Here is a 16,162-nt window from a genome sequence, read left to right on the forward strand (position 1 = left end):
GGATATAGGTTTAGTTAGGAACTAACACAATTCCTCTTTCCTTAAATATCTCATACCCACCAGAGCTTGAACTCCATTTGTGGCCCTTCAGTCTCAGCACAGCAATTCCCATGGAAGAGCCAACTCCTTCTATCAGCTGAAGGGAACAGAGCTCTCAAGAAGGCAGAAGAAGGCTATGTATGATTCTGTGATTCTGTGACACATGGCTCCTAGTACTTGTGAGGATGTGGGTTTATAAAATCACCTTTAATTGTGTAAATTAGTGATTATTAAATTATCATTACATTTTTTAATGACTGGTTTTGTATAATTCACATTCCCCTTTCTGCTATGTCTTGCACTGTTTTTCGTGTTTTATTTGTGAAGGACAAAAGCTTGCAAGCAGATAGCCACAAGGAGTAAAATATGGATTACATAACCCATGGCAAAAATTAAACCTCCTTTTTCACTCTGAAAAAGTTGGAAAATTATGCCTGAAGTACCCACTTAATGCAGCATTTCAAGAAAGTTTCTTTCCACTTCCCATATGAGACAAGTTTCTCTTAACAAATGTTTCATCCAAGTACATTCTCCCTTTGTTAGCATCCAGAATATCTAGGGCTTGGTATACATCTTTGAAGAAGTTCATTAAAAATGAATCAAAAAACCATGAATTTAACACTTGTCTAAATAAAAAATAAGTTTTCCACCAGGGGAAGTGAGCACTGTATTTGTTCTAACACAAGAAAAACGAAAGGAATAGTTTTCAGTTACAGACCTATCAAGCACATAGAATTCTGACCTGAAAAGACTAACAAAAGCCATCAGATACACTGCCTGGGGAGAATAGTCTCAAATACTGGACACTGAGAAAAATGCCTTTATTACATATATTTTTTTTTATATACACCAATATTCATATGATCTATTTTTTCTATGAGCTGGTTCCTCAACTGTTTTAGAATGAAAAAAGCAATATAGGAATTTGCATACCACTGCCAACTTCTGGTAAAGTCATCAGAAATTACAAAAATAACTGCACTAAAGAGCATAAAAAATTTGTGTCTATGATAGACTTTGAATAACTTCTAGAGAAATTCAGTTACTTGACTGAATGGGACAGAAACTTGACATTCCTGAGTGAAGGGAAGAAAGGAAGAGTTCAAAAGTAATATAAAACCAGAAAATAAAATTGAAATTAGAGTGACTATTCACTACATTATAGAAATTACAATATTGTTCAACCTTTCTTTTAAACTTCAGGGGTAAATTCTCTATTAGTGGATAATAGGTGAACTATCAGTCATTTATTTCTATTGTTCCATGTAACAGAAGGGGCTTTATAATTTCCTCTTTGAAGCATAAGAGAAATCATGTACAAAGATGCTTGTGGCAAAACAAATGTCACCTGCTTTGTCCAAGCAGTTCAGACCTCAGTGCCCTCAGACACAAATGGAGCAGTGACTCAGAGAACAACAGGTTTATGGAAATAAAAATAATTGCCACAAACCTCTTCCCTGTTTGCATTAGTTTGAACTGTCATCATGCTCTTGTCTCAGAAAATGCCTGTGCTTAATGCAGCAATTATCCCTGTGCTGCATCTCCTACTTGTACACGATCACAGACACTTCACATCTGACTTGGCTACAGGGAGTGAGATGGAATGACCTGAACAAACCTCTGTTGGCACTATAAGGCCAGGAAGATGGAATGTTAAGCCCTGGATGTATTTTCAGCTGTCAGGGAGCTCTCAGCAAGGCCCCTGCTAATTGCTTGGGTTTTCTTGCCCTTGGCACAGTGCAGCACACTGTGTAAATGGTATCCTTGAGTGCTTCCTACTGACTTGCTAGTCAAGGCAATTTCCTGCTTTCTCCTTTTTTAGTATTTTCTCCTGTCTACTTGCTCTCACAAACTCTCCATTTAATTTAATTTCCTCAGAGACTGCTTGACATTACAGGTCTGTGATGAGGTACCAGCCTGTATACCCAAACAAGAAATGCAGGTTTGTAAGAGAATTCTTGTCTATTACAGAGAAACCACGTACAGCATCCTTGAATCCACTCAAATCCCCTCCTGTTCTTTATTGTCACTCAGCCACCGATAGGCAGCTCTCAAAGGAGAGGAGGGCTTGATGCACTCCTTGTAATCCACAACCTCTCAGGCAGTCTCCCTTGTCCTGCTCAAATTCTAGTCCTTGGCCAACCAGAACTACAGCGTAATCTCAGGGAGCTGGGACAAACCCAGGATTGCAAACCCTAAGAAAAACAGGACTTTTTGCTGCAGAACAAAACCAAAAACATCTGAGACACGGTTGTTGGTGATCTGATTAACCAAAGCAGCAAATAATGTAATTGTAGCAGAAGGAAAAATAGATGGGGATAAGTGGCTTACAGACACTAGAGTGACAAAATTAGAGCAAACAATTAAAATGCAAAGAAACCCAAATGTGTATAGATAACTGAGTGTAAAGCAAACCATTTCAGAAAGCTCAGCTCAGAACAGCTGCCCTCCTTCCGCTGCCAAGCATCAGTGACACTGCAGCCTCAGGAGCCAGATCTGCCAGCACTGCCCAGCCAGCCATTCCTGCCTGATGCAGACAAACACAATGGGCAGCATGAACAGCATCAACTGTGGAAAGAAATTAACAAAATTCCACTTAAATCTAAAAATTGTGAATATCTGCATAGAGCTGAAAGGAGTTCCCAGGCCCTGCTGAACGCCTGAGCACAGAGCGCCCTCTCATGTGCTTCACTCAGTTCTCCACAGATCACTCCAATCCTCCACAATTCCACAACTTCAGAATGAGTCACTACTATGGTAATACTAGCAAAGCAATTAATCTCCAGAATGAGAAAACTCAATCCTTGTGTGCTGAGCAAAAAGAAGGAATACATATCTCATTCTTAAGAATAACAAAATGGAAGGAACAAACCACTGAAGAACTAAAAATTGAGCAGAAAGATCATCTGGCCACTAATTCCTCCAGGTTTGGCTAGGTGAGAAAAAGAGGTAACAACACATACTAAGGTTTTAGTTTGAAACTATGGGGTACAAACTCCAGTATTGTATAAATAAATGAAGGCAGTCCAAATGTCTTAAAATGCTATCCAGTGGTAATGTGCTTGAATCTCAATGAGCAGGTAACAAGATACTTTTTCTTGAACGTCACCCTTGCAGATCAATCCTCACTTCTGCATCTCAGAATTACTTCTGCATTTGTGCTTTGGATATTCAGATATATGAGGAAAAAAACCCACTATACCACTGCTGCACAGTAATACAACTGGTTCCAGTGGGAAGAGAACTGTGAGGTACCTTCCAGGAAAGAAATTTATATTACAGCATTTAGACTAAGTAGAATAACTGCAGTTAATTCCATAAAAAAAAATTTTAAGTTGCTTTATTCCATATACAAAAGGGATCCAGGAAACAAAGGACTGAATAATGAAACCCTACAGTAAGTGCTTGGAAAATTTGTGCTGATTTGTTGCATGCTGAGACTCAAGTACCTCTGTAAGTTTTTCCAATTCTAAGGCAATAAGCTGATTTCTTAGAAAGGAGCAATTTTTCTTGTGTACTTGTCTAAGACAGACAACCACTACATGTGAGAATATGTATTTTTTTTTTAGGATGACATAACTATAGTGTCATTGGTCCACGGTGTCCCTGTCCCCTGCTCTCATGTTGCACTGCTACTGCTCTGTAATTTTAAGAATTTAGGAAAAGGAGAACCTATACAACTTGTCTGCACAGCATTTTTCCCCCAGCAATGCCATAACCATCACTTCTGGTGCAGAGAATACTTCTCCAGTGAACTTGACTGTTGGGAAAAACTTAAACTCCATAAAGCTGTCAAAATACTACATGATGCTCGTTATTTAAACATCTCATTGGAAAAAGAAAAAAAGGCGGGGAGGGAGCAGAAAGCTTTTTGGTGAGAGTGGTCAAACACATGAACATGTTGCCCAGAGAGGCTGTGGACTCTCCACCCTTGGAGATATTCAAAACCCAAAAGACAATGCCATGGACAACCTGCTCCAGCTGACCCTGCATTCATCTCCAAGGGTCCCAGACAACTTTAGCTACACTGTGATTTTGCAACACAAAAAGTCAGAAAAAATATCACACAAATATCATGATAACGTAACACAGGTTCTAGCAAAGTGAAAAAAGTCTGTTAAATGGTTTTATGTCTGAAAAACTGGAATGCAACTTTCTGCAAATTAAAGACAGACTGTAAGCTGAAGGACAGGACTGGAAAGTTCCTTGCTCATCAAATTAAAAACAAGAAGTCTATTCATGAAAAAAGTTATGTGGTCAAGCCACATTCTTTGCTCAAAAGTTTTACATGCCACCGAGGTTCAGCACTCTGTTTGTCATTCATTGAGAAACTCTGATGTTGTTAGGGATTGCTAGAGCACGTGAAGGTTCGTTTATAAAGATGGGAAAGCAGTCAGGAAAAGTGCAAGTGGACATGCAAGTGTCCCTTTTTCTTGTAAAAGTCCTGGTCACATGGCTGACAGCTGGAGTCACTTAACAAAATACCAGTGCAAGCTATTCTGCCAAATTCCCCTACAGTGAGATGACAACACCTAAACCCCTCTTGCACTGCAAACACCCAAAGGCTTCACAATTTCACAAAAGCTCACAATTCCCTTTTCTTTCTGTTCTTTCATATCTTTTCTCCACTAGAGATACTAAACCACATTTTTAAATTGAGACAATCATTTTAAATTAGAGGAGACAAAGATCATAAGAGAAACTTGTGCCTGATGAAAAGTGCTGTAATTCTTCCTAGTTGCTTCTGAATTACATATGCACAGGGCATTCCTTTTACATCAGCTACACTCTCCAGACTATTCAACTTTTGTCTAAAAGGTGTTTCAGCTCTCAAAAAGATTGATACAGAAAGGTAGTCCTGTTTTAAGAAATAACATTTTTCCCTGCTTAGTGGCTTGAACAGTTGCAATAATCAAAGATTATTACTGAACCCCGATCTTCAAATCTGTTTGCCAGCTTGGCTCCCTCTCATTAAGCACCCACTGTGCTTCTCAGGGAATGCTGCTCCTCAAGCACCAGTCCCTGGGGCTTCAAACAGCACAGTGTTACTAAATAGTACAGTCAGCATCCTTCTACTCACACAGGACAAAGAAATCAAATAAAATCAAGGTACCCCTCAGAGTGCTAAAGACATCCATCTTTGTGATTCTTGCTTCCATCTGTCTTAGGCTGTGAATGTTCCTATTAGCCAAATGTATTCAAGTCTGACAAAGTCATTTCATCTCCTGTTAATGAACAACTTTTCTGCTGAGAGATTAAGAGAATAAATCAATGCCAAAATCCAGTTAATTGTTCAGTAGCAGTAGGCTGTTTGTACCTTTTGTTAGCTGTCACAGCACTAAGCCAGCACTCAACGGGTAGTGAAATCTACATTTTAGCACAGAATTAGGTCCAAATTTAAACCATTTAAGCCACAGCATTTTTTCAATAATGTAAGGATTTAAAAATATCTCAAAATCAGCAAGAACTAAGAAAAGACTGTTCAAGTATCAGAGTCAGATAATATATATATATATCCCTCCATTTTCATGTACCATGCCTAAGGCTGTGCAGCTGTGAGGAGAAATAGAACAAAAATTTTCTAGAGCATGATCAACAGCAAAACAAAGAAAACTGTTCAGTGGGAAATCAAAGAACAAAACGACCTGATTTGCCTCTTGGATATTTCCAAAATGCAGTTTAATTCCTGAAATATTCTGTTATCCTTGCATTTCCCAGAGCTATGTACACAAAATATTTTTCAAATAGCAGAACTCACAAGCCAGCCCTCTCAAACAAAGCCGATGAACAGGCTGTTGCTATAAACATGTTTCAGCCACACACAGTAAGTTATTGTGGTCTGTAAGAGATCTGATGTTTATCTCTGCAATCACTTTCTCATTGTTCATGTCTTGAGCTGCATAGATAAACATATGCATTGTATAAACATACCTGCTCATTACACAACATTAATTAATTAATTTAAAGGAAGATTTTGGGGTAGGGGTCTTAAGAGCATGACTTTCAGCCACTGATTGTATTGAACTGATGTTAACAAGCATTAAGTGGAGCAAGAGCAAAAAAGTAAGAATTAACAAACTACCCAGGAAATAGTTTATATTCAAAGGAGGAAAAGAAATGTAGAAACCTATATTTAGTAGTTCAAAACACAAAAAAAACTGCATTCAAAATAATTTTTCAACTCCCTAAGTGAAAGGAAGTCATGTTCTATATTTAAAACTCAGGCCTTTCAAACAAAATACCAGTTGTCCCTACTAAGCTCCCTCTTCTGGCTAATTAATAAACTCACTTAGACTTTGTATGCAGAAGTTTCGATCTTCCCAATTCTGTTCTATCAATAAAAGACAAGTATTAAAAAAAAAAATTGGTAAATAAAGGTTGGCATTGAAATATACAAGTTTTCAATTTCAGACAGAGCCCTCATTTTGTCTCAGGCTGACGAGTTATACACACACACACACACAAGGAAATAAACATCCCTGCACTGTGTAGGGACACTGCAAACTCTCACTCGACCATCTGCACCTCCTCTAAGCTTCTGAACACCACTGCCTATCTTCTGGTGTCAGATATTTTTTGAAATGCTTGTTCAAAATATACCAGACTAGTTAATTCACTCCCCAAAGTACACCTTTCCTTGTTCTGGCTAAAATTAGGATTATATATGCAATAAAAAGACTAATACACAATTTTAGAAATTGTAAACGTTGAAAATGAGGAAAACAGAATCACAGAATAAACTAGGTTGGAAAAGACCTTAGAGATCATTGAATCCAACCTGCGACCTAACATCACCTTACCAGCCAAACCATGGCATTGAGTGCCTTATTTTAAAAACCTCCAGAGACAGTGACTCAACCACCTCCCTGGGCAGCCCATTCCAATGCTGAACCGCTCTTTCTGTGAAGAATTTTTTTCTAATATCTAGCCTAAACTAGAAGCAACCAGTCCTCACCAAACTAACAGCAATTCAGGACGCAGAATGAAGACAGAGGGGCAGTAAACAGCCTCAATGTTTTAAGCCAACAGTCAACCTCATTGTGGAGCTGCCAAATCAGTAACAGACAGACTCTGGGAAAATTTTTCATTCTCTTCTAAAATCTGGAGTCATTGCAGATGGTTTGTGGAAACAACAATTCAAAGTGAAAGGGAAGTGCTATGTAGAAGGGTGTGAACATCACAACTCCAGTGGAATGAACACGCAGAGGATAAAAAATAATTCACTCAACTGTGGGTTTTCATTATTTCAGTCACTGTAGTAGCATCACTGCTCCTTTGTAAAAGCCAAGCCACACTCCCAGCCAAGCCAATTTTATGAGACCTCTATCACAACTGTGCCAATGAAGGCAGGCAACACAGTCAAACTCCAGCCTCTACAAATCATTTCTGCTCAACACCTTTTTGACCTTCAATCCAGCTAATGAAAAGCCTCAAAGGGAAATTCATTTCATGTTTATATTTACTACTGTACCTTCAGCCCCAGTGAAATCAAAAATCTGTTTCTGCATACAAAGTCTTAAAAGGACCATGGAAACAAAAGATTGCAAAGACTTCTGATTGCAAAGGCCTCTGACGCAAAATACTGAGGGATGATCTAAAAAAAAACAGAGACAAGGTTCTAAATGGGATTATGAGGGTTTGAGAGAAAAGAGGGAAGTGTGTGATGCACTGACAAACTAAAGATACCACTGTGAGAAGATAAAAGGGAAGACACAACCCGTGACTGTGGCTGAGCTTTATTCAGGACAGGATGCCTGCAAAAGCTATGTTGACTCTTCCACTGCCAACTGATAGCAACTTTTGAAGTATATAAACATTCTGTGTCACGGAGAAAGATATCCATTACACACTGATGGATTAAAACAAGAACAGATGCTATATCATCACAGTAACTTAAGTCTTCCAGTACTTTTTCCACCAATGAGGCTCAAAATGTTCTGTAGAAGTGACTCCTGACTTTTTGTAAAACAAGAATAAACAAAGAAATAGAGTCTGCTTAAGGTCAGGTGGACATTTAATAGCAGAACTAGAATGGAAACAGAATTACTTCATGTTTTTAAACTCACTGATATGGTCAACCTGGAAAAAAAAGTCTCAAAAAAAAAAAAACACCACTCAACAACACAACTTAGAAGTTTATAAATCATCTCCCCAACAAAGCAGGAGTTTCTTCTAACGTGGACTAATTCAAATCTTAAGGAAGTATATGAAAAAGCTTTTCTAGAGGCTAATAAACAACTGCAAATCAAAATACAATACTTAGAGTGATCTGCTTTGAAATAAAAGTAAACTTAACTTCAATAGTTTGGAGCCCAGCTGGTGTAGAGTACCATGCTTGCCACCTGCTCAACTTTCTGAGGAGAGGAACCTGGGTGATGAGTCTGCTCTTAAACCTTAAGCTAAAGTGGCTCATAAGGTTGCCTGAGGGATTGATAGGAGAAATGGAATCTGGAGCAGATGCTGTTAAAATCTATTAGCATGCAAAGGGCTGGCCTTGGACTAGCCAAGGCGAGGCAGCTACTGGAGCAATCAATGGCAGCTGGTGGGAAGCAAGCCCAGGAGGAAGAGGCAACCAAGATCATTTACTCTTTACAAATGTTTCCTTACATAGTCAGGTCTTACTGAGAATGCCAAGATACATATTTCTTCAAATGTTTGTCCAAAATATACTACACACAAACACTCTTTGAATAGTATTTTGAAAGGCCTTATCATTCTAATGTACTAATAAGAATCTCTATGCTACCTCTCAAAGTTTTGGAACCACATGTTCCTGGATGCTGATGAATGCTGACTACATTAAACATTAAAACAGATGTCTGGTCTTCACAACCCTGGAACCATGCTGTGTTAGAACAGTAAAATAGTAGCGCACTCCCATTGGGGAACAGTGTGCTTACACAGAAAACTGTTTAATACCCAACAGGTAATTCAAGTCAAACAACTTTTAAACAGAAAATAGATTATTATCTTGAGCTTTTAGCAAAACCAGACTTTAGTACAGAAATACATGCACTCACTTACACTGGGTGTTACATATGAGACCAATAATCCCAGAGGAATTCCTCCTTCCCCAGAAGACAAATACACTTCCTTACCTTTGGCCATTTGGGATTCAGGAGTCGTGCTTTGATGGCATCATCCAAGGCCTTGTCATACTGGTGGATTTTCATGTAGGCTGCAGAGCGGTTGCTGTACAGAATGCAGTTCTGGGGGTCCACTCCCAAGGCCTCGTTGTACAGCACAATTGCCGTGTGGAAATCGCCGTCATGGCAAGCCTGGTTGCTCTGGCGAACCTTCTCAACAAATTCAGCTTTGCTCAACATGGGACTGTCAGGACTTTTTCTTCTGAAGGACTTTGATCCACAGAAAGAAATCTGGGAGGAGGAAAGGGAGAAATTGTATGTTAGTGTTAAGAAATGATACTCAGAAAAAAAAAAGAGATTAAACTATTAGAAACTGTAGAGCAGAAATTAAAGCCAGCATCATCACTGCAGAACAAATTATGAATTCAGAACCAGATTCTTAAAAAAAGTAAATTGTTTATCTATTGAATCTCTTTTTGAGGGTAGAGGAGTAACAGAAAGAGTCTTGCAAAACATATCATTCCCTATGAATGATGTCTTCTAGACACAAGAGCAGCTGCAGTCTGTTTACAAATGCTGCACTCCATACACTCAGAAGTGCTTTTCTCCTCAGCCACGCTATTTGATTCTACAGCACTAAGCAGGTAGAGAACAGGTGGCAGCTGTGAATATGAAGATGATGCTGCTACATCTGAAGTTTGATATGCAGATCACAGAGAAGCACAGGCACGCACAGACAATGGAAAAATGTGTAAAATCTCTTCAAACCAAAGAACCTGCACCACAACCTCTGCTCAAAAGCCTCTACATCCAACAACAAGCAGTGGCAAAAATTGTTCACATTTGGGAAGGGAAGAAGGAGTTTTTAGAACCACATACACTCACAGAAGTAAGTGAGACATGCAATTTATTTTAATAACAGAACAGTCATCCTTGGCAGAGCCACCATCCCACGTTGACAACTTCAGGTAATACAAAATAACAAAGAAAAAAAATTAAGCCTTCCAATTATAAGATATTATTTAAAGTGAGCTGTAGAAAGTCCTAGTTTCATTGATTGTGGTACACCCTTTCTCCTTATTTAACTTTCTACATAGCACGTTTTCCCCAACCACTCCTTTGCAGTCAGTAACTGTTTCTGTCATGCAAACCCGACTCTCCCAAGGATACTCAAGAGCTCAGCAAGAACATCTTAGTCCAGCTCTGATCACAAGGCAAGGGAGTTGTGCAGTAACAGTATTTGGCAAAAGGCAATACAATACATATTGTAACATATAAAATACTTGAAAATATTCAGTAAAGGTTTAGACTACTATAATTAAGATTGGTGTCATCTAGTTTTAGTCCTGCATATTGAAAAAGTTTAAGAATATCACATATTGTCACCACAACACAACAACCACAGGGCTTAAATACATTACCAGAGCCAGCTGGGGCATATTTTTAAAGGTGGAAAGGGAAGCAAGCTGCAAACTAACATCCTGTCACAAGGATCAATTGGTCTATAGACTTTTCTTTTTTTTCTTTTTTTAATTTCCTTAAGTCAAATAAAAACAATAGAAAAGCATCAAATTAGAAACTACTGATTTCTTATTTTTCTTACTATATCCATTCTTTTCTGACAGTGTTTGTGTATTTGTCCAAACTTCTTCTAAACTTCTCTATTGAAGGGGATTCCATGCTTTACTCAGGCAATCTTCTCACACTGCTTCAGGATTTTAATCATTAAAATATTTTTCCTAATATCCAAATCTCCTTTGTGTCAGTAAATGTACTGTTTCTTGTCCTGTAGTAAACTGAGCTACAGTCTATTATAGACAGAACCAAAACCTCTATTCCTTTTGTCTGTGAGGTTGTTTTTTCTATAGTATTCTTGCTAACACTAGTGCTGAACGCATTGCTTTGTTCAAGCAGTGCAATAACTCACACATCTTTGAGCATCTGACAATAAACTTCATCACATGGACGGTTTGGTGTGACCTGAGGGCAAGAGCTGAATATGAAGATTCAGCAGCTATTACACAGGCACGTGTCCAAACACAAAGATGAGGAAACCTTGAGAAAGGTAATTAGTCACCAGAAGGCTTGGAGGTACTGCAGGAAACTGGGCTGATGAGTGCCCAGGTGCCAGGGGCAGCAGCTTCTTCATGTGCCTTTAAAGGTGGCTGCTGTCTCCCTCCCTCTGTATTTCCTGGTCACCGACCTGCATCAGGGACAATGAAAAATAGCAAATGTCGTGTATCTCCCAGGCTTTTATCAGATTCAGAGTGAAAAACTGCAGTTTCCACAAGCAATATCACAACTAGCCATGAGCTTAAGTTATTCAGAAGATAAATATTTCAAGAAAGTTTCCTCACCAGCTGTGGCCGTAACTGCTTGGTGGGAAGGCACAGCCAGCCCCACCCTGGAGGGCTCAGGGGCAGCAGTGGCATCTCACCCACCCCTCTGCCTGACCACAGGGACTCTGCTGCTCAGCCATGCATGCTCAGCTGGAGCTGCATGCCCAGGACCATCAAGAGCTCCTGAGCCCTCAGCAGTGGGGCCTCTGCAAGGGCACAAAGCACCCAGCACAACCTCAAGGAGCACCAGTGAGACAAGTCCAACAACAGCTGTCTTTTCTGGCAGTTTATTATGCACAAACAAATGAACACACAAAGCTGTTAATGATCCTTCCAGAATCATACTGTGAGTCTGTTACAACAAGAAGAATCCATGAGGAGACATCCTCTCGGTCCAAGTGAAGTGGTTTCTGCCTCTAATACCCTGTGACGCTAAATAATCTCATGAAAAAAAAGGAAACTACGATGGTAATTTGTGGAATATGTTACTATTTAATTCCTGCCATCATGAGAACTATGTAAGGCAGTAAAATACCGTAAGGTAAAGGAAGAAACCCTAAAACAGTAAAACTGAGTCACTCTGGCACTTGAACCACAAATAAAAAAAGATTATGATTATGGTACCAACCCACAAAAAGTACTCATTAGAAAGTCATCCCCACTTCCCAGTCACCACTGCTCCTCTCCTGTTAATACAGTGGAAGCTGATGCTAATGCACAGATTTGGGCTGCCTAACATTTTGCTACTGAAGGTGCTTCCATGTACTAAACCAATGCTAAAGAAGTTTCTTAGTGCAGCAGAACAAATAAGGCTCTAATGAAGTACAGAAGAGGATCTAGTGAGAAAGTCTGAGTCAGAAGCTCATATATTTCTAATAAAGTGGAGGATGGCATGAACTACTCAACATTACTTCTCCAAACCAGCATAAGACAGAAGAAATCAGCTCCTACTACAGAGGTCAGGTCAGACAGAAGCTGCCACAATATCTGCTTCACATCAGACTCAGCAACAAATTTCCTTCACTGCTGAAAAAGTCTCCTCTGGCAGAAGGTGGTAAGGATTCAACCCTGCTGTCCATGCAGGTGGAGTTAAAACACACACAATCCTCTTTGGTCTTTTCCTTTTCAAGAAGACTCCCAACTGCTCCCAAAGCAAACAGGAAATTGAACCTACAGCAAAACTTACTCTACAAGAACTTTTGAACATAGTCCTCTCCACAGAACATCCATTAAATAAAAGAACTTTCCATACACACTGGAAGAGGTGTCTGACCAGCATATTGCTATCCAGAAAGCCATAAGGAACAGATTCCCAGTGAGTTCCAATAAGACAAGTGAGAAGAGATAACAGTAAATCCACATTCTGCTCCAAGAGGACTAAAGGAAACAATGTGGTGCAAAAGTAAATGTTTTATCAAAAAAAACAATGTTACACTGCTGAGCTTGTTGGTTTGTATGTAATTCCTCTTATTTAATGCTACATAATGCAAATAAATATGCCTTATATAGATGATGTCTTGGGTGGCAAGCCTATAGTTAACACAATTTTTTAAAGAAAACCTTTATAATTTTTAAAAAATATACTGTGTGATATGCAGAATTTTTATATTTTACATTATCTAAATAGCTCAAGATACTTACTGAAGCATTAAGAAGAGGGAAAAAAAAACAAAGAGGCAAGAAGAAAAATTTGCATTCCTAATGGATTCTGAAAAGAAAGAGTGACCGTAACTTATGCTAAATACATAACATCACAAACTATCAATAAGGAAACAGACCTTTCCCCCTGGTCTGTCTGTAAGCTAAATGGAGAAGAGGCAGCAACAAGGGAGTGATGAACCAGCAATTCAGCAAAAGCCAGGCATGAACAGTAACCTCACTCGAGGAACACCTGTTAGGGCAAAATTCAAGGCATATCCACTCATCCATTTAGGAATTTATCCACTTGTCACGTATTCATTTTCAAAGACCCTATAAAGGGTTCCATTAGCACCTGAAGAGCTCTTGTTTCACACCGGATGAAAGCACAGGAGAGATATTATCTAAGATTGTGAAAACCTCCAAGAAAGACACTAAAATTATGAACAACTCCAAGAAAAGAAGAAGAAGGACAAGGAGGCATAGGCACCAAGCTCTGTGGATTTCAACTCTGTTCACTGGCGACAGCCAGGGGCGTCCCTGTGGCTGCAACATCAAACGCGGGGAGCGCAGGCTGCTGCCCGGGCTGAGAGCGCATCCCTGGTCTCGGATCTGTGCTCCAGGGCACGGGCAGAGCCACATCGGTGACATCTGCTGTCACCAGGGACGCGCTGACCGAATCCAGTCTCCAGGTTCTAAGTTCTGTCAGCAACGAAGCCCTTATAACCAAGTTCCTAACTTTCTGTGCCACTGAAGCAGCGTGAGGAGCTCTGCAGTGCTGCCGTGTACACCTGACAGGCTTACCCTCAAACTTCGCAGATTTTAGCGAGATTGGAGTTTGTTTACGGGGGCGCCAGAGCGAGCACAATGCCCATGCCGACATCCGAGCTCTCTGCTCGCGAGGGTCCCGCTCCAGCTAGCGGCGGCCGAGCACGTTCGGGGCGCACAAGCCCCGCTCCGGAGCCAGGCCCGGGCCCTCCGCCGCTCCGCACCGCGCAGGAGCCGGCCGGGACTGCGGCGGGACCCCCGCCCGCCCCGGGGCTCCCGGACCGCGGGGTCACTCGCGGCACCCCGAGGTGCCCGCGGCGAAGGGAGCCGAGCGCTCGGCCTGGCGTCCCCGGAGCCCAGGCAGGAGCTGCCCCACCGCCGCCCCGCCCCTCAGCCCGCCTCGGGCCCCCGGGCCGGGCCCCCGCCGAGCCCCCCCCCGCTCCGTGCCGGGACAGCCGCCAGCCCGCGCCCCGCAGCTTCACCCCCGCCGCCCCGGCCCGGCCGCTCCTTCCCGCCTCCCCGACCGCTCCAGCGCTGCCCCGTCCGGCGTCAACTCACCCGGGGAGGCTCCGCGTCCTGCTCCCGCCGAGCCCGGCCCACCGCCACGGCCCCTGCCGGGGGCGGCGGCGCCTGTTGCTCCATCGCGCTCCTCCTCCTCCTTCTCCTCCTGCGGGGGCCGGGGCCGCCGCCGCCCCCGCCAGGCCGATCCCGCTCCGGCCCCCGGCGCCACGTTCCGGGCCCGGCTGAGTGGGACCCGCCGTGCCCCGGCCCCGCCCCGGGCTGGGCTCCGCCCGGGCCCCGGGCACCCCCGCCCGACGGCGCCGGGCCCGCGCCGGACGTCCTGCGGCTGCAGCCCCGGCTCTCCCAGCCGGGCCCGGGGCAGCCGCTCGGCCGCACCTCTGCGGTCCCGCCGAGAGCAGCGGTCGCCTCTCCGCGAATACGGACGAGCTCGGTCCCCACGGAGGATACAGCTCCGGCGTCGCTCTGTCGCCATACGGGCGGGGGAGCGTCGCCCAAAAGCAGCGGCAGCCTGAGTTCGAGAGTAAGCGGGGCCCACGTCGGACCGCAGGTGGTGATGCTGGTCACTAATGACACCGCATTGGCCAGGCACAGCGAGCCTCAGCACTTTGGTTAACCCAAATATTCCAGCTGCTGTGACCAATCCTGCCTCTTGAAATGAACAGGCAAAATTGATTATGCTGAAGACTCTTCTTGCTGCAGATAATAAGTGATAAAGAAAAAATTTCCTATCTGTGGTGGCAAGTGAAAATTGGATGCCACGTTACCTTAGTGAAACTTACTCTTCCATAGAAAAAAAAAAGAGTCTGGAACTTAAGGGAGCTTTCTGCAATCAAACTATGAACACATGGCCAGCAGCCCAAAGGTTTGCCATCAAATGAGTGAGATCAAATTTAGGACATCATTGGAAAGCAGGTCTTAGTCAAGACCCAGGGAAAGGACCCAAGCAAAGCAGCTACCGATTAAGTAACAACCATGGGATGGAGGAATAAATTATAGAAGTTTTATATTTCTATCTGAAAACAAATTGACAGTGTAAGTAGAAACTAGGGAATTCCCATCAGCAATGATGCAGGTCTTTTAAAAGTAACCGGTAACCAAAGCCCACAGGGATCAGTTTTTGCAGTACACCAGGACACAAATCTGGCCCAAATATACTGCATCCTTTGATTCTTTTATGTAGCAAATGGCAGCTGAGCATTCCCCTTCTACTTCAAATGAGCTACAGTAAACTCCCTGAGGATGTGCTAGTGACAGATTTGCACCAAAATGGCACATCTCCAAGGACAGACACACCTTTGTTCTAGCACCCCAGTGTATCTGGAGTGGACTTGAACCAATGGTATTTTTTCCATCCCCTGGCTCTTTCTCCATACAATCCATTAAGAAAGATATCAGTGTACAAGAATCAGCATTTTATCATTAACATTGGTTCATATCAAATATATCAAAACACACAAGATCTCTGCAATGGGTACATACAGGAAATGTGTCTCATTAATATCTTAATTCCTACCTGATATGGGTTTATTCCATAACACATTAGTTCTTTTTCCTTACAAATCAACTTAGAGTAGATGCCTTTAACCAGAAGATGCATGTTGGAGAACAGAGTTACTAAACTGTTCTTTCAGTCAGTGATGAAATTAATAATCCTTTAGAGTAAAAGGCACACAGTTCAAAATTTTCACCTAACAGGCAAGCTAGTTTTTCTCTCTCAGTTCAATTCCTAGCTCTTTCCTGACAGGAATTTATACATGTTCATTTCATCTC

The 16,162-nt window shown here is 42.0% G+C and overlaps 1 protein-coding gene across 3 annotated transcripts in view; it reads right to left on the minus strand.

Annotated features, from left to right (window-relative positions):
- Positions 1-14,544, minus strand: part of TTC28 (tetratricopeptide repeat domain 28) — a 104,868-nt gene extending 90,324 nt beyond the window's left edge. For 2 of the 3 annotated variants that reach the window (XM_088064801.1, XM_005524337.3), the window contains exons 1-2: positions 14,429-14,544; positions 9,138-9,416 (exon numbers count right to left, since the gene is read on the minus strand). In XM_088064801.1, coding sequence (XP_087920927.1) covers positions 9,138-9,416; positions 14,429-14,512 — 363 coding nt within the window. In that variant the 5' untranslated portion in view covers positions 14,513-14,544. Of the gene's footprint in view, positions 1-9,137; positions 9,417-11,202; positions 11,301-14,428 lie in introns of those variants that run through there. The other variant, XM_088064800.1, reaches the window with a different exon arrangement.
- Between the last annotated feature and the right edge of the window lie 1,618 nt (positions 14,545-16,162).

The sequence above is a fragment of the Pseudopodoces humilis genome, chromosome 20 (assembly GCF_049639895.1).
Source record: "Pseudopodoces humilis isolate 2021_Gansu_Grassland_sample_001 chromosome 20, ASM4963989v1, whole genome shotgun sequence".
Classification (NCBI taxonomy): Eukaryota; Metazoa; Chordata; class Aves; order Passeriformes; family Paridae; genus Pseudopodoces; species Pseudopodoces humilis.